We start from the raw sequence: 23,079 nt of genomic DNA, 5'->3' as shown, positions 1-23,079 counted from the left end.
GTGTCATTTGTTCACGGTAATTAAAATCTTTATTTGTATTTTAATGTTGCTGCTTAATTAAGTTTTTTAATCCTTGTTTAGAGTAAATGATGCAACTGATGGTTTTGATGTAGCACACTAGGTTTAAATCTTTGGGTGACGACTTTCCCGACAAGACGACTTTGCAAAGCATCCAGTAAATGTAAAGCAGTGTGCATTAAAAGACACAAAAGGGCAAAGCTGACCTGATTATATTGGTTTTTGTTGTGTAAGTTCAGACTTTACAAGACAAAGAACACACAATTTAGTCAGATTTGATGACAACCACAAAATAAATGTTTTTGAAATGTTATTTTGTCATTTTAGGACAAAAATAAGGCTAAACATACAATTTCAACAGTAAAAACCAAACAAAATGTTTCTGTAGCAACAAAAATCATCAGGTTTTGACAGTTGAGACTGAATATAGGTTTAGACTTTTAGTCTTGATTACTTTCTCACTGAGAACATATGACATGATATTTTTTGGTGTATTGAATTGAGCAAAGTATTTGTTTTGCTACTTTGAGATGAAACAAAAACCCGACACAGATGCTTTTGAAAAAGTCCTGGTAAGAAAAATGGGGTTTTGTTATAAAAATGTGTAATTTTGGTTTGTGTAGCAGCACCCAGCCCTTGGTAAGGAGACAAGGGCACTCGAGATAGAACAGTTCAACCGAGAGTCCACTGACAAATTCTCATTTCGACTGTGAGTCCACCAGTGAGTCTGAGCTTCGAACTGTCTGGTCACCAAAGATGAAATACTACATATTTTTTACTATTGTGAAGTGACAAGCAGAAAATATCAACACTGTTCATTCACAATTACACCAAAACTTTTCCAAGGGGACTAATGAGCCGATGAGGCCACCGCAGGGCACAGTGTCCACTCTGTAGCAGGTTGTATTTAAAAGCAGGAGGTAAAGTGAGTCTCTGCATTTTTAGTTTGATACTCTTGAGTGAAAACGTTGGATCAAAGAATCTGTGACTTTCAGCTGCTTTAAAAACATTTGCATGCAAGTAACATTTAGTGGCTTGACCTTTAGAGAGTGAACAGTGATGAGCGAGTTTATTAGCAGGAGTATTTGTTTGGTTGACCGGAAAAGGTTGTATTAGCTATTTCAGTTTTAGGTGCCTGATTATCTATTGCAGTGCCATTGAGCAACACACTTCACCCCAAACTGTTCCTCTGTAAGATTTAACTGACATAGATTAAATATTTGATTTGATTTTACAAATGTGACACAAAAGACCAGATTTCCAACAAACCTTCCATCTGTAAAAACAACATACTCGTCCCTCTCCTTAATTCTTTCCTATTGTTTGATCGACTGTCCATCATAAGCTGATATGATATTTAAACTGTAGTATGACAATAACAGAAAGTCAATTAGTCCTTGTTTTGTGCTGTAAACATCCCAGGAAAGTTCACACACTTGTAATAAACATTTTAAAATGGATGCTTCAACAATCTGTTGATGTTAAAATGTAAATTAAACTAGTGAATAACCACTACAGTCGTTACTAAGATAAAAGCACCTTGCTCAATGAACATCTGGAGTCACTTTTCCCCCATGATGACAGAAACAGTGTCGAGTAGTTAAACCTTCCACAGCTTATAGAGCTCCAGCAGTAGCACTGTAAAAGTAACAGTGACATATCAAGTGGCAGGCACACAGATGACACCAGCACGAATCATAGAAAATCATCTCGTCTCAGTCACAGCAGACTGGAAAAGATTACAGTCACACCCACCAACATCTGTCAACCTGTACACATGCATCTCTTATTCCACTGATGGCTGGGGGGAGCAGAAACAGAGCCTTCACTCGTTTGCCGTCTTCTCTTTGCAGGAAGGTTCACAGAGAATTTCTTTGTGCGGCAGTGGATAGGGGAAAGCCGCTCCGCTGCAGGTGCTACCATAAGCCAGTTTGTTGAGGCGAGAGAAGCCCTTGATGCTGCCAGGGGGCCGACCGGGGCTGACCTTGTACCCCGCCGCTCTGGTAGTACCCAGTGGTCTCCCGGGGCTCGTCTTGAAACCAGCAGCTCTGGTGGTGCCGAGTGGTCGACCCGTGCTGGTTCTGTACCCGGCCAGCTTGGTGGTTCCCAAAGGCCTCCCACGCCTGCCCGTCTTCCCCGCAGCCTTGCTCTTCTTCTTGGTGTCATCTGGCGTTTGATCAGTGCTTTTAATGCCTGGTATCTTACCCCCGAGCACTTCCTGTCTCTGGCACACCATGGGCTTGTGGCTCTGGGCGGGTAAGACCATGGGCGTCAGGGTCATCTGAAGGGACGACGACGGGGGAGGAGGGTAGAACTTGTTGGACTGGGAGGCGCACAGGTCGAAGTGGGAGGCGGGGTGGTGGCCGTCCTCTGCGAGGCACGAGGGCCGGCTGGTCATGCAGAAGTCGCTGCTGGTCACCTGGCGCATCATCGTCTGCTGGGAGGAGGAAATCAAGCTGTGAGTGTGTTATTATCACACACAAGGACAAAAGAAGGAATATCTCTGTGTAGACCAAGTGCTGTTGTGTGGGTTCTACAGTGCCAGGTAAAAATGTAAATGAACTGAAGTCAACAGATGATGAAACATCCTCAATTTTGCAATAAAATATGCAGACGGCAGCATTTGACATGGAAAATAAAAATGTTAAGTCCCAAGTTTGAGACCTAAGTGTGTCCAGAGTTTTTAACACATTGGCCTGAAGAAAGTCTGTATTGTTTCGTTGCTGGAAATTTCTTCCTGAATCTGCTGCTCTGAATTTACTTTCACTCTATTGTGTCAGGCAGTTTACCAAGCCAAGTTTTGAAATCTATCCATTACACCAACATTCTTTGGTTTATTTCAGCTTTTTGAATTTAGACAGTTTTGAACAGTTTAGACTTGTCTGGGCTTTTTTATAGTTTTTTTTTAGGTGTGCTCTCTCAGAACTATGGGTCTGAATTCACCTTCAACTTTTTACTTGTATTAATTTATTTACTTTTAATAACCTTACAGACAATTGGAATCATTTTACAAGGTTTTATTTCTTTTAGTTTTTACCTCCACCAATGAGGTTATGTTTTCACCCGTCGGTTTGTCGTTGTTCACCATTTTGTCAGGGAAACATTCATGGGTCTTGATGGGAAAAAAAACAAGCATGTTGAGGGAACTGACAACTATGAGTGTGTGTTTGGTTGGGCTAGATTAAGTTTCAGGGCTGTTGGTCTTGGCAGCATTAGTCAATGTGCTCTACAGAGTACCATAGTTCTTCTTGTACTGGTGCTCTAAAGCTGTGTGATCTTCAAATTGCTTTTAACTGCTTCCTGTTGTTTGCCTTCAATTCTTCTTGTTTATTTACAAACTGAATTTAAATGGCAACTTTCAAAACACGGAAGGTGCCATATAAAAGTTCATTATTAATATTATTGTAAAAAACAGAAGAATTCAGAAGACAAGGAAACAGTGGAGGATGATATTCCACAATCTGTCAACACACAAAAGACGTTTTCACTGAAAACAAATATAGCTTACACAATCCAGAGCTGTTTACTAATGTGAGTGAATAAATCGTTTTTAAAAAGTAGTCTGTTGATGCTGAGGATTCTGAGGATGCAGGGTGGAGGTGTGGACTCTACTACACACACACACACACACACACACACACACACACACACACACACACACACACACACACACACACACACACACACACACAGTCTGTCTGTAGTAACACCCATTCACAAAAAGGATGAACAGGGATTCAGCATTTTGCGTCCAGACGAACACACACACACACACACACACACACACACACACACACACACACACACACACACACACACACACACACACACACACACACACACACACACACACACACACCTCCTGCATGTCACTTCAGCTCCTGTGTAACATTAGACCATAAAGGCTGCTGCCGGCCTGACTGACGCTTTATTTGAAAGAACACACTAACAAACCCATGGATCGTGTATTTATAGTGTTCGCACTGAGGTGACTGTACCTCGATTGTTCGCAGATCCGGGAGCAGAAAGGGTTAAAGAGAAAAATGATCTTTCATCCCTCAAAGCGTGAGCGGATCCATTTTCCCTCAGAAATCTTCCTCCTCTCTCCGCAGGACGTCGGTCACACAACGTGAAGGAACCGGCTGGTCTCAGTGTGAAGAAGGTGAAGAAGAAGAGAAGGGACGGTGCACAAAGACGAAGGGCTTTTTATTTCCCAGCTCCAGAGGTTTGGATAAGAAACGCAGCCATTTTCCATTAAAAATTAATAAGACGGAGGAGCGCAGTCTGCGCATGCGCACAGCGGGTTTTCCTCCTTCCCCTCCAGAAGCAGCTGTTTTCACTCTGACATCCTCTGAACTGAACATCTGCATCCAACACACTGCTCTAATCCAACTAACACTGCTTTTTAAAAATGTTTTATTGTTCCTACGCTGAGACATAGTCCAGCTGCACTGCCCACAATAATAAACACATGGGAGCCTATGGAAAAATTAAGAATGTACAATATCCAGAGACAGATCTAGCAGTTTTCTAAATCAGGGGCTATAAAGGGGTCACAATTTACACTGAGAGACTAATTATATGTCCATCATCCATACACAGAAATACCTGGTTCACTAAGGTGCACATTCAGGTAAGGAAATCAGACCTGAAACTGTGTTGTCTGTTTTTATATCATCCCTCAAAATGTACTTTAAACAAAGGGATTTTTCCTTGTTTTTGGCTTTTCCTAACCTGCCCCTGATAGTCTCTCATCAACAGCTGCACACATCAAGTTTACTTCCTATCTGAAACTTAAACATATGAAGTCCACAGCCCCCTTTACATTAGTGTAGTGGAAGACAGAAATGTGTTACTATTTAAACATAGATAATAGTCATGAAAAGAACAAATCAACACAATTTGGAAATGTATGGAGAAAAGTATTCTGTGCATGAAAAATGGCTTTTATATTCAAATTTGATTGTAGGTTGGTTGGATTTGATTGGTTTTAAGTTTCTTGGTTTTTTTTGTCAGAGACAAAGAATGAATGTAAAGGATGTTGTGACTTAAATTTTGCTGATGAAGGATAAAATGTGGGATTACTCAGTAGAGATGTGGTACATGATTATATACGATGTATATTTGTTTATTTAGATTGAATATATCCTTAAAAACTTGATCAAATATGAAAATACTGAGAATGAGCTTGTTTGTTAAATGTATGGAGTAAATATGTTTGTTGATTGTTTTGTCGATGTGGGTAATATTGAGAAATGGAAATAAAACAAAAACTAAAAAGTATACTTCCTTATTAACGTCAGGTTTTGTCTAATATTTATAGACATGTTGTATTTAGCTTGTTGTTGAATCCTGGTGGTTTGATGACACTGAAGGTGAAAACAGCATCACATTTTGGTATTTGTTTTTTCATGAAAAATTACTGGAAACTAAAGCTGCCTTCAGACCTGCACTGAAGTTCGGACATTTTCCACAGGGGCTGTATGTGAGAACTCAAATGTCAGAGTCATTTGCTCCTGAAATCTAAAAAAAATTCCAAATGGCCCCGCAAATAAAATGTCCGGGTGAGCCCATGTGATTGTACAGCAAGAAAGCCTCCGGAAAATGTCATACTCTGGAGTTCAGGTCTGAAAACAGCTTTAGGAGGAAACAGATGAAAAATAGAAACACACATACACTAAACTTGCCATTATTAAAAATATAGAATAAAACATTCTTCAACCAATCTGATGAGACAAGAGAGATGACAGGAGACAGTGGAGAAATGGACATTCCAACAGGCCTTGGTTTCTCCTCTACAACACTTTGTATCGGCCTTTGCTCGTCGGCTGGTAGGAATTTTGCTAGAAGGAAAAGAAAAGACGATAAGAAACATATTTTCAATGACACATACAGGGAACAAACTCAAACATTTAAGCACTAGGAAAAGGCTCCTATTTAAGATGATATCAACCTGATGTCCACTACTGGATTTTGATTTCAAGCAGCAAAAGATACTTACTAATCTGATGAGTTCTTCCTTGATTAACCGAGTAATCTCTGTTTTGGCTTTCTGCACAGCCAGCTCATTAGCACCTGGAAAACAAACATAACATTAATATACAGTATACGTGCATTTATCTAACACCAGGAAAACACTTAATATTCAAGAGATGGATAAAATTAGGAGTGAGATATTATTTTCCCAACACATACTCTCAATAGCCAGATAGATCTTGCGTTCTCCCTCCTTGGGCTCTTTGCCTGGAGGGAAATAGGTTCCTCTGATGGTGATGGCAGCTTCAGAGTATTCACCAATCCTCTGCAGAGCTTCTTTAGATGTGACCTTCCACCTGGCCGTCTGGAGAAGAACAGAATAAGGAATATTATATTAAATACTTTTATTTATTTATTTGTTCCAGTGGATGATACCAACTACTCTGAGTTTTTAATAAAAACATATTTAAAATCTTTAGCTGTTTTATTTTTAATCAGCATGAAAACACAAAGCAGAGTTTCTTAAATAATCACTTCTTCAACAAGTCTCAGGCTGTAACTGTTTTATTTCCCTCTCTTGCTGAAAGCTTGAGCCCATTCTGATGACCGCCCACATTGAGCCTGGTTCTGCCAGAGGTTTCTCCCTGTTAATGAGGGAGTTTTTCCTCTCCACAGTCGCCTGTGCTTGCTCATTGTGGGAACTGTTGGGTTTCTCTATGTTAATATTGTTTTAAGGTCTTGACCTTTAAATGTAAAGTGCCTTGAGATAATGTAAATTATGAATTGGCGCTATATAAATAAAATTGAATTGAATTGAATTCTACTCTGCACTAATGAAACAAATGAGGCTTATTTAAATGAGTGTATTTGGGTGTGGTGCTGCACATGTGCTGTCTTACACCCAAATTTTTGTGTCCAAACCCACCCGAGCCCTAGTCAGAGGGAAAACTACCCCAGCCCGAACTGAACCCGGCCGGCATTCCGTCTTTTTGTGTCCAGCCCAGCAAACACAAGCAATCCAAACCCAAATGTTTAAAAACAGGCTCGGGTCAGGTACACACACCCATCATCCACACCAGTATTTCACAGTAGCAAGATAAAACCACTTAAGATCAACAAAGGCAAGATTTTCAGGGGTTTGTTAAATTACTATGATAACTTCTCAGGGGCTTTAAAGAAACTTAGAAGTTTAAAACAAATAATGACGCACAAATGATTAAAGATGAAGTAATGTGGAACTATGCACTAAACAAAATGTATTAAGTGAAATAAAATCTATATTTCCATCACTTATTTCTTTCTCCTGTGCAAGTTGCATGTGACTGGACATAACTACAGTCACTTAGTACTCAGTGATAGCCCATACTCTTGTGAAATGAAAGCCCATAATGAAGAGAAATGTGCAGAATATTTCAGCAGGGCTCTGCACTGTGTGTTGCTGACCTGAGGGAAGTCGTTGATCTCCAGCTCCTCTTCATATCTCTTGACGGTCTCTGCCTGTTCAGCCGCCTGCCGCTCCTCCTCCAGCTTCTCCACGGGCGTGTAGTTCAGCTTGGCATTGATCTTCTCTGCCAGCTGCTCCGCGATGGTCTTGGCCGACACAGAGGGCGTCATGATGGTGCCGCCCCGCAGGATGGCGTTCGTGGCCTGTTGCATCACGTCCTGTACAAAGAAAGGGCATGTTTGGTATTTTTGATTGAAAAACAATCTTGACAAAAAACATGATGCATACAAACTAATGAAATGATATAAAAACTATGAAAGAAACGTGAAATGAAAAATAGAAAATGAACAAAAAAGAAACATTAGATGAAGAGATGAGGAGTTGACCACAGATGGGACGATTATCAGTACAATTGTCTATATTGAAATGAAATATTATAGTTATTTTCTGTAGTATCTACTTGACATACCTGAGCCTCGGCTCCCAGGTTTTTCTGAGCATTGATCTTGAGCGCCAGCCTCTTTGCCATCTCCAGTTTCTGGATGTTTCCAGCAGACGTGGGTCCAAGGCCTGGCATCCCCCCTCCACTGGCAACTGCGGTGTTGGACACTGCTCCTGCAGGACCGGTGGCCGCCCCGGGAGCAGAGAGATCCTTCACCCTCTTCTTGGAGTTGAACATACTCTCTATCTGCTCCTCAATCTGAGGAGGGGGGAAAGTAAGGGGACGATTGAGTGGGGTTGGCCTTGTTATTGGTTAATCGGTAATGATTATGTACTTATAGGGGGAAGACAGCACATGGATAACATCTTCAGTATGATTCAGAGAAACAGATGAGTCAGACAATTAGTTCCATAAACACATCAACATTTTAGATCATGAATTAAACAATGAAATTTAAAAGGTCACTCACATCCAGGGCTCCGTCCTCATCATCAGAGTCCTGCAGGCCGAGAGCAGCTTTCTGCAGCTTCTTTCTCTCATTGGCCAGAGCATGTTCCGTCTCATCAAACTTGAAGCCTTTTCCTGAGAAGCCGCTGCTGCTCTTAATGATCTTACCCTCCTGTTTGGATGAAAAAGATGGAAAATAGAAAAAATATCAAAGTGATGCTGTGAATTTAATGGTGACATTGATATTTGATTTTTATAAGACTGTCACAAATTTCAGGTTTGTGCTTTAAGATTGAATGTAGCTTTGTTGCAAACACACACACTCTTAAAGGTTTAACGATATTCCTCTTTCCCTCATCTTACCGCTTTCTGTTGGTCTTTGAAGGAGGCCCAGAGCTGCTCCAGCTCCGGTGGGACAGGAGAACCTGAGAGCTCCAATGCTTTGATGATGTCCCCAGCATAGCGAACCTGGTCCTGTGTGATGAAGGTGTAAGCGTATCCCTGAGAGAGCGAGAGAGAGAGAGAGAGAGAGCGCAAGATGTAGAAAAAAAAACATGTCGAGATTTTGATTCTGTTTAAAAACACCACAGAAGCAGAGATAACATAATCATTACTCCATATGTTCTTCTTCATTGTCAAAACCTTGTGCCTACATTGCCCACAATGCAACTACCAGTTAGAGATTCTGCGAGCAGATTAAGCTTCATGCAACTTTTCTCACTGATTTGTAAAGTTACAACCCCTTTCAGGTGACTGACCTTGTTACCGGCTCTGCCCGTGCGCCCAGCCCTGTGGACATAGTCCTCATAGTGGTTGGGACAATTGTAATTGACCACCAGGATCAGCTGCTTGACGTCCAGGCCTCTGGCTGCCACAGAGGTGGCCACCATGAGGCGACAAGCCCCGTTCTTGAAGTCATTGATGATGCTGTCTCTGTCGTACTGGTCAATTCCTACAGAGGAGCCAAGGAAAGGACATTTACTTCTCGAGGTAATCCAAGATCAGAAATCAACTGTCGCTAATTCAACTGTTGCAACAACAGATCAGAGTATTCTTTAATTCCTTCACATATATTGCAGTTTAATTTCGGTTTGGAATCCTGTATTTCTATCAGAAAATATTTAAAAACAAATAAATGTAATCAGTGGCTGACCTCCATGCAGTGACATGCATGGGTACGAGGCTTTCATCAGGTCTTTCAGCAGCCCGTCTGCATGCTCCTGTTTGTCCACGAAGATAATGACTGAACCCTTCTCCTGGTAGTGACCCAGAATCTCCAGCAGCTTCAGGAACTTCTTGTCCTCATCAATCACCAGCTACAGACACAAAGAAGGAAGTCAGTGACAAGTGAGAGCTCTGATGGGTTACCAGTGTGAATTTTAAAAAAGGACACCAAATAACCAAAATTTATTTTTTAAAGAAACACTTTCCATTTAGAGAAAGAGATGAAATGTAGATGTTTTACCACATGTTGTTCCACATCTGAGCAGACGACACTGCGGCCTCCCACCTGGACCTCAAGAGGCTTTATCAGGATCCTGCGAGCCAGTGCCTCCATGGCTCTGGGGAAGGTGGCTGAAAACATGACTGTCTGGCGGTCTGGGCGCACATTGTCCACTATACGCATGACCTGGTGGAGGGAAAAGAGGACACATGGAGGTTTGTGAATTTTATCAATTCCTTTTTTGGGCTAACGAAAAAAATATCGGAAACAGTTCCTGCTTTGTTGAGGCCACCAAACACTGACACACAGCAACAGACAAAAACATTATGGAGAGGCCACGTAGGCCACAGTATAAATATAAAAGACACCCACCTGCGGCTCGAAGCCCATGTCAAACATCCTGTCTGCTTCATCCAACACCACATATGTAACTCTTCGCAGGTTGGTGACTCGACCTATACACCAACGGAGACGGGCATGGAGAAAAAAAGTTAACTTGCAGAAAAGTCAGTCCTCATTCACATTCTGTCTTCTTCAGAACACGTGAAAGTAATTAAATAAACACAGAAAACCTTTTGCTGGATATAGCTGTTCACATTATTTCACAAGAAAACAAGTCATCTTAACTTCAACACACTCTTCAGTGGTCTAATTTCAAGTGGCCAGGATTTAAATTTTATTTATAATGATAATATTTTTTTGCTGTCTCTGGTCTTGCGTACCATCTCAGGGGCATGAGGGACCTGTAAAAGTCAGAAAACAGCCTCAAGATACAATACATGAGATGGAGCCCCATCAAGAATTATCTGACCAAGCGCCTTTTCACCTACAAGGGAAACATATTACAGATTACCTCGCATGTGTGGAAGCCACAAAAACCCCTTTTACAACCATCAACATAAAGCACAATTAAAGTGTCAGCAAATACAAGAGTTGCTACCGTCTGAAAACATTCCCAGCCTTTATTCCCAGTTTTATATGAATAGTCAGAGCTTCACAGGGCTCTACAATGGTCGTTTTTTTCAGAAACCTCATCAACCTTGAAACAAAATTTTCAAAGAGACAGATGAGGTATTATGAATGCATGAAAATCTTTGTGCTTTGAATATGAAGCTGCACATGTGTAACTAAGCAGTTATATAAAAAAGAATTATTAGAGTATCTGTAGGCCTACTTTAAAAACAACACTGTAGAACCCTGATTGAGCATTCAGACTATTTCCGTTTCAAATAATAAATTACCTATATCCATATTACGATACAGATATCATATATTATGGTCATCCTGGCTTCGAGACTGAATAACCATGGAGGCAGCACCAGGTTCACCTACCTGTACTTGCCCTGATCTTCAGGACACATCAAAGTCTTGTAGATATGACTGATTCCAGAGGTGGTCAAATGGTGCAACAGTTTAGTAAGTGGTACTGACTTAGATCATTATGTGCTTCATCATTTTGTAACATTAATTCCATGCAAGGTAATTAACTAAATGTTCACAAGGCATCAAAAGGTGTTTGCATCAACGTCTCATCAAAATAAAAAAAGTTTATGAACTCACCACTGTTGGCCCCCAACATGTCAATCATTCTTCCTGGTGTACACACTATGATCTCAGCTCCTCTCTTCAGCTCAGCAATCTGCAACCCAACCACAAATGACATTATTAATATCATGTTCAGGTAGTAACAGCAATGCAGGATGCAGTGTTTGTTGCAAATTTTGTTTGCTCAAAATAAGTTTACCTGTTCGCTGATGCCAGTGCCTCCATAAACACACACTACCCTGAGCCCCAGCGACTTGGAGAACTTCTTGCACTCCTTGGTGATCTGCAGAGCCAACTCTCTGGTCGGAGTCATGATTATAGCTATGGGAGGGGGTGGGGATGCAGGATGAGAATAGAGAACATGTTTTAAAACGAGCGCTAATTTTCCACCATATTTAATAACTTTGATGGAACATATTTACCAAGTATATCATCAAAAGTGAAATTGACGTGAATGACTTACAGATGGGTCCCTCAGACTCTTCCAGGGGCCTCTGGTCCATTATATGTCGGAACATGGGCAACAGGAAGGCTATGGTTTTCCCACTGCCGGTCTTAGCGATGCCAATGAGGTCTCGGCCGGACATGATGGCAGGGATGGCCTGGGCCTGGATGGGGGTGGGCTTCTCATAGCTGTGCCTAGGTACATTTGGGAAAGAAATTAACACAAATACAAACTGTTGGTGTTGATTCATAAAGAATCAAGTCTGAATAGTCATGTAATAAGAGTGATTCATATCCAGCTGAATAAGAATGTATTTATTTCCTTTTTTAAACGGAAGTTACTCATTGCACATGAACACAAATCTGAGCTCAGGCCATTTAAACACAAGATGACGGCCTAACTATCTTTGACTGAATGTGATCACCATTGATATTGCCTCCAGAATGTTGCATCACAACCATCACCACCAATCAGACTCACTTCTTCATAGCATTCAGGATCTTCATTGATACCCCACACTGCACCCAGGTCTTGATGGGTTTGGGGCACCCCTTCCCCTTAACAATAATGCCTTCCAGGTCCAACCTGTAAGCATTTACATCTGTAGAAATTAAAAACACAAAACAGAAAGGCGTTAAATAAGCATTGAGGGATTAGATAAAGACAAATACATGTGTATAATCTGATAAAGGAGCAGTTAAACTTCTCAGGGAATATGTATGTATAGTATTTGCTAGATTAACAGCCTGATAAAATGTCCGAGTGAGAGGCTCCAGAATATCTTCGGACTTTCAACACTTTGTTGTTAAAAAACCAAAAAGAAAACCGATATCTCCCGGTGAAAAGCGGTGTCATGCACATAAGGGGCCCCAACACTTGTGAATGTGTGAAAGGCAGACTCTGGGTAAACTCCAGACCCAGTTCACCAGAATTTACCTGCAGGTCATGTCTGAAAATTGTGTTATGGTAAACTAAGCAGAAGCGGTCATATGGCTGCATATAGCTAAATTTACATTTGTATTACAATGATGTTAGATGCAGCCTTACATTTAAATCATTGATGTACAATAGGGTAGGGGATGTGTGGCAGTTTTTAATTTAATCTCTGTGATGGGATCCAAACTGAAATGATGATTGATTCCCATTTTCCTGTTTACTGACCTTCTTGAGTCATCTTGGCCAGCTCAGGCACCTCCACATAGAAGTTTTTACGGTATGACTCGTACTGGATCTTCCCGTGGTCAACAGGCTCCAGGACTTTCCTTTGTTTGGTCTGGAACCCTGTCAGAGCTGTTTGCAGATCCACCTCCTCTTCCTCTGATGAGTACTGTCAAACACAATTGCAGAAAAATTCATTCTCACAACAGAAAAGCAGGTTTAATTACTGTTCATGTGACATCCTAACAAATAAAAATCATTAACTGGGGAAAAAACTAACCTCCATGGCATCCTGGTCATTCTCCATCAGCTCACCCTTCTTCTTGTGAGTGTGAGGTCCTTTCTTGGTTTTCACAACAGTCACCACTTTAGTTACTGTCATTGCTCCTTTCTGTTGGGGATGAAAAAACACAAACATCATTATCTGACAAAACAGCAAAGGAAAACACCCATGAAGAAAACCTCTGAATGCTGCGAGACAAACTGATGTTGACGTACAACACTGGACAACAAAGATGACACCTCAGGAAAAATCCCTCTCACACTCACCTGATCATTTCCCTTCATTCCTCCCATGTTGAATTTCTTGACCTCCTGTTTCACTTCCTCCATGTAGGCATCCAGAGGATCAACGTCATCCTCCTCAGCCTGCAGCTCCATGGGAGTCTCCTTCTCCTCCTCCTCCTCCTCCTCTTTCTTCTCCTCCTTAATCTCCTCTTTCATATCCCCTTTCCCTTCTCCATCTTCATCATCGTCTCCCTCCATAGGCGCTGAACCCTCCTCGTCATCGTCTGAAATGAAGAGTCAATCATTAGGCTCTGCAGCACCAAAGCTAAGGTCTGTATTGATCAAGTGATCAGTTAAATGATAAAAGTAGATTAATACATTATTACCTATTTTATTTAACTTCTTATCAAGCACAATTACCAATGTGACTGGATACATGATGCTTTTATAATTTAAAATAACAGGTTGCATATTGTTGTTGATAATAACTAGCATATGATTATTAATTATAAATATTGCAGGTTACTTTAAACTGTGCTTCCTCACCATCATCATCCTCGAGGCTCCACTTCTTTCCCTGCTTCATCTCCTCCAGTTCTTTCTTGATCTCTCCGATGCTTTCGATTGCCTTCTGCCTCTGCTCTATTCTCCACTTCTCCACCCGCTCCTTCCTCTTCCTCATCTCCTCCTCCAGCTTGTTCTGGTCAAAGTCTTGCTGCACAGTCACAAAAGAAATATCTGTAACATTTTCCTTCTACTATGTGGTTACATTTTACTGACTGGCAAGAACTGAAGCAGAACTTACGTCCTCAACCTTTTCATCCTCTTTTTCCTCTTTAACCTTTTTCTTTTCAGATAAAGGGTCAACGTTGTCCTCCTCCTTGCTCCTTGATCTGCATGGAAGATAACAACAAAAGAGAGTAATAGAAAGTGTAGTGAATGTGACCCTCACGCCCAGACATTAACAATTTAGATTAATTTAGGATTATTGTTTGGATTCATTTTGAGAAAATCTGCACGCCACAGAAATCCTACCCCTAACCCCCATAATGATATGCCATCAAAATGACTGGACAAGTCATCCACATGTTCTGGTGACATTAACTAAACAAGGTTTATCTGATAAAAACATGTTTTATTTTTGACCCTGTGTGTACTGCTGGATTGTGTATGCTGCACAAATGTATCCTGAAGATTCTCTGGGCTTTTGTTTAGTTAATGTCATGTCTCACTTTTCATCTGTTCTTCTGCTCTTGTTGGGGCTGACAGATCTGGACCTCCGGGCTCTGCTCCTGCTGCCTGACCTCCTTCTTTCTCTGCTTCTGGACCTCCTCCTGTCTCTGCTCCTGGATCGCCTGAACAACAAACACAATCATATGACATAAAAACAGAAATGACCAGAGGGGAAAAGGTCTCTCTTTCAAGAATAACTGATATGTCATTATCTAAAGGGAATTCAAACAAGTGCATGCAAAGAAATCCAAACCCTCCTAAAATAAACTACAGTTATTTTAATGCCATATGTTTTGTGGTAACAAATTCAGCCATTGAAAACCCAATAAAGGTCAAATCCACTTTAGATTTAGCTTTTAGTTTTCCCACATTAAATTAAACCATCTTCAAACATAAACATTCATAAAGGTAGTGAGGGGGTGAATATAGTTTTGTTATGTAGAAATAATGAAGTTTTAATGGCGCTAGGCAACAATGATTCTCATCAGAGTCTCCTCTTCAGTCTCATCTGGATTTTGTGGGAGTGCACAGCTCTGAAAAACATTTATGATGCTAGTATCGTACAAACTGTGATCAAAGATCTCATCACAAATAAAATGGACTGAATAAAATAAAACAGAGACCTGACTTTTAAATTGTAAATTCAACTATGAACAACTGTAGTCTTCAACACTTAGGTATGGTAGACTACATAAGAACACCCACCTAGCTCGCTTTCTGTCTCTGGACCGGGTCCTGCGGCGGTCCTTGCTCCGGGACCTCTCCCTCCTGCTCCGGTCTCGGTCCCGGTCGTCTTTCTTGGAGCGCTTGTCCGGAGAGCGGCTCTTCGATCGGCTGCCTGAGCGTCCGCGGGACGCTGAGCGCTTCCTGTAGTGTCTGCGGAGCAAACAGCAGAAAAGTCACGTTAGCTGCAGAGTGTTGATAAAACTCTACATGTTAGAAAACTTCTTTAATTCATATTCCACAGCTGCGGGAGACTGAACGATAACCAACACACGGGCGCCTCGGCTAGCATGCTAATGTTAGCCACGGGAATGAAAGCAGCTGAAGCAGCGACAGACGGAAACGCAGAATGAAACGGATCCTTGTAACTTACCTCGACTCACGTCCCATCGCTGTTCCACCGAGCTGAGTCTGATTAAAAAGGGAAATCAGGTCATGGATTGTGACGATCGATGAACGCTGGATGCTTGTTGGTGTCTTTGAACCTGCGCGTAAGAAAACTGCGACAGATAAGTGCGACAGTTCAATTCACAAACTTAACAACGGAGGGCGCCCCCCTCTGGTGGGAGGTCAGAGGAATAACACAGTTGATGCCAAAATTAATCAATTATGAAATCTGTCAATCATCAAGTGTAAACTCATGCGTGTGACCATCAACAGTCTGATGATTCATGTTCTTTGTAAGAAAAAATAGTTTGAGAGGCTCTGAATTTTTTTGGGATAAAATAAACATTTCCACAAACTATTCATTTAGACACTTGTTTGATGACAAGATAAGATAATCCTTTATTAGTTTGCAATATTAGAGTCAAAATAGGCGTCAGTAAGTAATAATAAGTAACATGCGATACCGAAGTGTAGGAATAATAATACTTAAGTGTAACAAAATGTTAAAAAATATATAGAAAACTTTGTATGGAATAAAAACCAACACATTCAGTGTAAAACCAAGAACAAATATTTACAGTGTGAGAATGTTTACACTGAATAATTGAAATAGTCTTACATCAATATACTTAGCTCTATTATTCCCCTCCCCCCTGTGCCTCTGGGTAGAGGAAGACAAATAAAAACCTCGTCCAAGATCTCTTCTAATATGATCTTGAAGAGGTGTTATGTAATTTATCTCTAATACTTAAGTCTTGTATCTACAGGATATTGTGATATAATTCATTATCCTCTATCATATATCAGAGGGGAATAGTTTACTTTTTACTCTGCTATATGTGCAGAGAAAATTATATATATACAGTATATAATTAGAGACAACTTGCTGTAATACACATATCATGTACTGGTTAATGCATTGTCCATGTAATAAAATAATCTATACTTACCACTTAAAAATGGTAATTACAGTGATATGTAGCCCTTCAGCCTTCCTCTAAATATGGCTGAGAAATAATTTCTCAAGACAAAATCAATAGCATGATGGTAAAGTAGCAGTGTGTGGGATTAAATGGTATCTAGTGGTGAGGGTGCAGATTGCAACCAACAAAATATTCTATTGTATTTTGATACATGTGGCTGTCGCTGTGACAGTTTCATTTCCCTCTGGAGCTCAATAAAGTTATTTATCTAAATACCCTCATCTCATCATGTTTATTAACATGCACATCCCTGCTACATAAAACAGTTTAATACATATTGAGAAGTTAGAGTCTTAAGTTTGTCCCACAAGTTGTATTTATTTGTTAAGAACGGTCCAGTTTTTCATCCTATGTATTTTATTGAAGCAGAAACTGTTGAAATCATGTCAACACTGAATTTGTTACGTTCAAATATGTAAAAGCCATTTTAACAGTTGTTCTGTAAACATTATCAAAATCAGTCAAGTAACTTAGACAAGTAGTAAGATACGGTAAATCACATCAATTAATTTACATGAAAAACAAATATTCACATTAATAAATCAATTAGGATGAAATAAAAAGTATTCAGAAAGAACATCAACAGCACAAACACAGAGAGTACACTGTATATAAAGTATGTACCATATATGAATGAGGCCTGAAGGAAGCGAAGCACGACACGTCACCAATGAATTAATTGATACATATAAGCGCACAAACTCCCACTGAAGCTGCACTGACAGCGGTTCCCAGTAAACCCCCACACATTCCCGTCAATCCTACATTTCATTACCAACAGTTCACTTTATGCTGTTTACTGCCTTTTAAAGCCGTGCAAAAATAACAAGGGCGAAATGCTTCTTCTGACTTTAAACAAAATAAAATACTTATTGTAGTTGGACCCCTTTAAAAAAAGGTGAGATCGCAACAGAAGGCCTAAACCAAAGTCATGAGGAAGTCCATCATAACACCAATATGAAGGATTCATATCCATCAGTTCAAATCATCATGGATGGATGATTTGAAGAGTTCAGCATCTCCTGAACGTGAACGATGACAACGCTACAAACATGTTCTTTTTAATCTTTCTCCTCCTCGTTCTGTGACCTCAGAATAACAATTGAGAAAATTAAATGTTCTAGATCCATTCATACTAAATTAATTTGTTTAATTTGTCCCCTCCAGCCTTTTGTTCTTAGATACTCAGATCCATTAAGATGTTTCAGGGGTGTTTTTACTTCCTCAACCTTTTATTTTCTCAACAGAAAAATCATGCAGCTGTTAGTCTGAACCTCTGCGTTTCCTGCTAGTTGTTGCATGTTCAGCAGGAAAGAGGAAATTCAAAATATGACAGAACCTCAGATTAATCACAGAAGAAAATGACAAAAATGACAAAATAATCCAAAGATTTGATCAGAATCCTGAGAACAAAGTCAGAAATCAGTTGTTCTGAGTATTGAAACTAATCTCATAGCACATGTTTTTTTAACTGTTCCTAAACTTCCATGTAATTATAAAGTTAACAGTAAACCACCTGTATTAAGCCCACTACTGTATTCAGCCTGTCACAACAGGTCAAGATCCTCAGTAACCCTCTCATCTCCAGGGTTGCGGTCAATTCATTTGTGTTTCAGTTGGTTCAGGAACTAGACTGAATCAAAATATAAATAAAACAAATACATAAACATTTGTAACAGTTTAGATTTAGGTTTTAAATGTCGTGAACTGAAAACGCACTGAACCCAACCTTTCTAACCCTCTGCACAGCTAAGAGTAAAAAAGGCATCCATAGTGTTGTTAGAGATTTGGTTTTAAGGTCAGGCACCAGTATTAGGTTTCTATCAGCTGAGAATATGACACCTTGTCCAGCTTATGCAACACATTTAGATTTATTAGGTTATAGAAGGACTCAGGCATAATTCAGTTTCTCTTATTACTCTCTCTTTGCATTCAGTGGAATTGCACTGTGAACCTCTTTTTACACAATTCTGACAAATCCTGCCAGAGAGAGCAGCAACACAACACATAACCTGTGAGCGTGGGGTTCAGTATATTGAAAGATTTTGTTTTCCACACATGTAGAATATGTTTGATGTATTTTTATCGAGATGATGAATCAAGATCAGAAATGTCAGAGTCATGTGAGGTGAACAAAAGTTAGATGGAATCTATGAACCCTTTGCAAGACCAATTATCTTCCACTTTTCAGTGCGACATTTACCATTTCCTGAAAATAAATAATACTGGTCATTATAAACACAAAGTGTTGTTAAGTTTCCAGCGTCTGTGGCGAGCAGAAATAACATGGAGCTCTGTAACAAACGCTGGCCTCTCTGGTAACATGTAGCTGAGCCTTGGTGAAAGTCTGAAGTGCTGTCGAGATGAGCTCTCATGCAGCTGATGGGCGACCCCGGTCAAAAGAAGGCAGGGATTCATTTTCAGACTGTCGACAGCAAACCCACACCAGAGGACGTAAATAAGCATGCCTTGTTGCTATGGGGAACGGAAGGAGGGGTCAACAAGAAGGAGGGTTGGGTTACTGAGGTCCTGCCCCTCCATCAGGGAGTCTCTGAGCCAATGAGGAGCAGGATCTCGTTGGAGAGGATGAAGGTGAAGAAGTAGACGCATAGGTCAGCAAAGACATCGCCCATCCTCCTGTAGGTATCCATGGAGCGGTTGATGACCTCAGCGGGGATGCCGGACAGCAGCAGGGCAGCGGTTAGCACAGTGGTCTGGGTCTTCTTCTCTACCTGGAGAAACAGGAGTGTGATGCAAAGACACTATGAAACACGTGGCAGCACTAAATGATAATTCTCTTAGTGTTAGACCCTGTTTGATTTTGATTATGGATTATTTATAATTAATTTTATGGTTTAACTAAACATCTTATATCTTAAAAAAAAATGTACTCCCTTATATCAGCATCAGCATTGGACCAATCATTTTTCATTGACAATATGGAAAACAGACAAAGCAACAAACCCATGTGTTGGAAAAGCTAAAGACAGAAAATGACACACATTCCTGCTTGATTAACAACTTTATGTCACGACATCGATGTTTGATGTGATGACATGTTCACCATAAGGACTGGGAGCACGGGGAAACAGTCCAAAGTTCAGAAATAAACCTTCCAGTGCCTCTACAGCTCTACAGCCATCATTACTTCTTTGACATCATCACTAAAACCAAAGAATCTGCATCTCAATAACACTGTTTGATATCATATTAAATAACACAAAAGGCATCAAAAGCAAACTCACCTTTGGAAAGTACTTAGACAACCCCATGTAGGCCAGTTCAAGGGTCAGAAATGGAGCAAAGATAGACTAGAATGAAATAAAATATGAGTCACATCACTGCAGCAACAATACTTCTGTTAGTCAGATTCATCATTATTGAAACATCAACAACACATTGAATGCAACATGAATTTGTCTCTGCACATCTGATTCTGATGATAAAACATCTGCATCTGCTGTAAGTGTGGCCTGGTGGTAGCTAACAATTAATACAAATATTAAATGTCACCTGTGGATGATACTAGTTAGCTGTTGTAACTTGTGACGGATCTATCAATGCACATAAATTCCTTTAGCGTCTGTGTTGTCATTTGCTATCATGTTAAATTACCATTGTCACAGTCGACATAGTCGTCACAGCAACAAGGTGTCGACAGCAGCAGACTCACCAGATACTTGCAGACGAACACTCTGACAAAGATGGCGAGGAGGACGCTGCCGATGAGCCTGAAGACTCTGAAGGGATCAAACTCCTCTGTCTCCGACTCTCCGTCCTGGGGCGGCTTCTCGTTGGCCAGCTGACCTCGCAGTTTCATGGCATCATCGAAACGAGACAGGTACTTCTGGAGGCCCCTGCGTGGGGACCCACTGATGTCGTCCGATGCCCGCTCCCCCCTGGGTCTCTGCCGGACCCCCATGATGTCATCTTCTATGGACCCTCCGTGTGGCTCACTGCAGTCTGGCAGGGGCGAGCCCCTCCTCTCTGGGGTGGCGCTGTGGGAGCGGCTGCCGAACCCAGAAGCCTCCGGCAGGAAAGGGGACGGCCTCTGTGAAGATGCGGAAGAGGACCACTGCTCCGTTCTGTCAAGATCGAGGTGGAACCGAGGTTCTGTCGGACGCCGAGAGGCTCCTGCTGAGGAAGTTAGAAACATCAGTGATGTCATACTTAATTGTTGAAGTTACTTATCAGGGAAACTTACATTCCAATTTTAAATGTGACACTTCTCGGCTTTTCTTGGTTTCAAATCAATGTAAATTAAAAACATGTATTTTAATGAGGAAATTTTAAATCTTAAATCCAATTTGTGTTATTTCTATGTAAAAAAAAAACTCTGACAAACTTGTTTTTATCTGATCCCAGATCAACTAGTATATAAACTGGTCAAGCAGAAAAACGAAAGTAATGTGATATTTAATGTGATGATTATCAATGTTGACTGATATCTTGATTAAAGAAAAATAGAAGCCAGACATCTGTGAACATTTGCTTTAATGATCTATTGATTCTTTTAATTGATATAATTTCTGTTTGACTGGAAATCAAACAGGTCTGTGAGGAAGCACTGGAATCAGAGAGCTGCTGGTTTGAATCCCAGGCTGGAACCTATGTGCTACACACCAACACGGTTAAAGACATTCAAAACAAACACGGACATGATGTGACAGTTCTCTGCTCGTGGACTGACGTGATGCTCCGACAGCAGGTGACGCAGGTTGCAACAACCGGTGGAGGCAGAACAGACGTTAATGTTAATATTGTTTCATACCGTTGATCTCAGACTCGTTCTTGGTGAAGCCCACGATCCTGTTCATCCTGTCCTCTGAGTTCATGAGCAGCTTCCTCCTGCGGATCTCTGCTCTCCTCTGAGCCGCGGACACCGGACCAGTCTTCTCCTCCGCGGACTCTCCGGACTCCATGTTGAAGTAGACCAGCGACGAACGACCAGTTTATTGTCAGTGGAGCCAAAGGAACGACCCAGCAGTCCGCCGCGGTCAACACAAAGGCCGCAGGTCTCTGAATGAGACGGTAAACACCGCGGGATGGACAAGAGGGGGTCTGCAGCCACAGAGGACGCACGGTGATGACGTCAGGTTGAGCATGACGAGGTGGTTCCTGCGGGTTATCGTCCCTCGGTGTTGACTCACAGGAAACACAGGCCTGACAGATCTGTGCAGGCTAAATCGACGTTTGTTCCCTTCGAAGAGAAACATTATTTAACCCTGCAGTTTGATTATAGAGGCATGTTCACAGCATTACATTTATTTATCATCAGTTTTCCCCCCACTTGTATATATATGTTTTTTAATCTACATGTTCCAAATAAATAAAAAAATGAAATGAAGTAGTAACAACAAACATATTGATAATGGCTGATCAGCTTTAAAAAGTAAGCTACCGAGTTTGAAACTTGTGCTGTTCAATCAATTCAGGACCATTTTTATATTTAAATGTTTTGCATTCTATGATGATTCTGAGGGATTTTGACAAATTAAATTAAAATCAAATTGCTGTTTTCTGTGAAATTGTGCAGAAAACTGTAAATCAGACTCAGGTAATTCATTTTCAGATGAGTTTGATAAGTCTGACCTAAGTTGACATGGAAACACATTTCCCCCTCCACCAAGACCTGCACTGCAAACTTGACTCAGTTCATCACATTTTGACACGGGGCATTTTTCTTTTCAAGATTGAAATATCTGACACTTCTCAAGTCAGCATGTGTTGGTTTTATGAAAAGTCTTGTTGAGCTCCTTTAAGACGTTTACACAAGAAGTTAGTTTCCTGAAGTGTTTTAGAAAACCCTGTTATCTGAGGTTTACAATCAGTTGGTAGGTCTGCACTGTCAAATGTCCCTCGACATCCTGCTCTTACAAATTGTTCAGCTGCCAACAAACTGATTCTATCCGTCATCAGTAAAATGAGAATCTGTTGAACTGCTGAATGTTTTTTAATGAGTCATTGTTTGGTTTTGAGTCATTCCAAGACAAAAAAAAATATTTTTCTGCCCATTTTGCTCGTTGTGAACACATGAAGTCATACGTTATCGGTGTATAAATCCAGGTCAAGTTAAAACTTTATCATTGTTGTCTATTTTGTCCAATATTAAGTCCTGTCCAGTCAAACTCATGTGACTCAAGACCACAGGTCTGTGATTTACTCTGTACAAACACAGGCTATAGTTTTATTTTGATCAGTTTTTTATGAAAGACAATTTTGTGCATGAAGACCAAAACATATGTTTGCTCCTAAATACATTTCTGCTTATATAATACATAGATTACAAACCGTGTATGAAATCAGACCAAATCAAAAACCTTCTGT

General features: G+C 40.7%; 3 protein-coding genes across 6 annotated transcripts; all 3 read right to left on the bottom strand.

Moving 5' to 3' along the window:
• Positions 1 to 756: 756 nt before the first annotated feature.
• On the bottom strand, positions 757 to 4,298 carry c15h5orf24 (chromosome 15 C5orf24 homolog). 3 transcript variants are annotated; one of them, XM_020085850.2, is made up of 2 exons: positions 4,017 to 4,298; positions 757 to 2,452 (listed from the first exon to the last, which is right to left on the bottom strand). In XM_020085850.2, the coding sequence occupies exon 2, from the start codon at positions 2,447 to 2,449 to the stop codon at positions 1,844 to 1,846; it is 606 nt and encodes a 201-aa protein (XP_019941409.1). In that variant the 5' UTR covers positions 2,450 to 2,452; positions 4,017 to 4,298; the 3' UTR covers positions 757 to 1,843. The 3 variants fall into 3 exon arrangements, with proteins under 3 accessions (XP_019941409.1, XP_019941410.1, XP_069395836.1); XM_020085851.2 differs by having other exon boundaries at positions 757 to 2,455; positions 4,017 to 4,156; XM_069539735.1 differs by lacking the exon at positions 4,017 to 4,298 and adding an exon at positions 3,056 to 3,285 and having other exon boundaries at positions 757 to 2,455.
• Positions 4,299 to 5,299: 1,001 nt separating this feature from the next.
• ddx46 (DEAD (Asp-Glu-Ala-Asp) box polypeptide 46) lies at positions 5,300 to 15,933 on the bottom strand. Its single transcript, XM_020085849.2, has 23 exons — positions 15,756 to 15,933; positions 15,365 to 15,535; positions 14,659 to 14,781; positions 14,232 to 14,319; positions 13,973 to 14,141; positions 13,469 to 13,710; positions 13,200 to 13,310; positions 12,923 to 13,088; positions 12,242 to 12,362; positions 11,780 to 11,955; positions 11,516 to 11,637; positions 11,332 to 11,410; positions 10,144 to 10,226; positions 9,793 to 9,957; positions 9,481 to 9,643; positions 9,086 to 9,279; positions 8,691 to 8,828; positions 8,350 to 8,499; positions 7,908 to 8,138; positions 7,438 to 7,656; positions 6,214 to 6,358; positions 6,020 to 6,093; positions 5,300 to 5,861 (listed from the first exon to the last, which is right to left on the bottom strand). Exons 1-23 carry the CDS (start codon positions 15,770 to 15,772, stop codon positions 5,814 to 5,816), a joined length of 3,195 nt encoding a protein of 1,064 aa, XP_019941408.2. The 5' UTR covers positions 15,773 to 15,933; the 3' UTR covers positions 5,300 to 5,813.
• A 1,117-nt stretch (positions 15,934 to 17,050) lies between these two features.
• camlg (calcium modulating ligand) lies at positions 17,051 to 21,846 on the bottom strand. Of its 2 annotated transcripts, none has more exons than XM_020086125.2 (4): positions 21,524 to 21,846; positions 20,426 to 20,886; positions 19,998 to 20,063; positions 17,051 to 19,484 (listed from the first exon to the last, which is right to left on the bottom strand). In XM_020086125.2, the coding sequence occupies exons 1-4, from the start codon at positions 21,672 to 21,674 to the stop codon at positions 19,293 to 19,295; spliced, it is 870 nt and encodes a 289-aa protein (XP_019941684.2). In that variant the 5' UTR covers positions 21,675 to 21,846; the 3' UTR covers positions 17,051 to 19,292. The 2 variants fall into 2 exon arrangements, with proteins under 2 accessions (XP_019941684.2, XP_019941683.2); XM_020086124.2 differs by having other exon boundaries at positions 20,426 to 20,889; positions 21,524 to 21,844.
• Between the last annotated feature and the right edge of the window lie 1,233 nt (positions 21,847 to 23,079).

This window comes from Paralichthys olivaceus, chromosome 15 (assembly GCF_024713975.1).
Source record: "Paralichthys olivaceus isolate ysfri-2021 chromosome 15, ASM2471397v2, whole genome shotgun sequence".
In the NCBI taxonomy this organism is placed as follows: domain Eukaryota; kingdom Metazoa; phylum Chordata; class Actinopteri; order Pleuronectiformes; family Paralichthyidae; genus Paralichthys; species Paralichthys olivaceus.
Note: the sequence above shows the minus strand (reverse complement) of the source record. Positions and strands in the feature narration are given on the sequence as shown.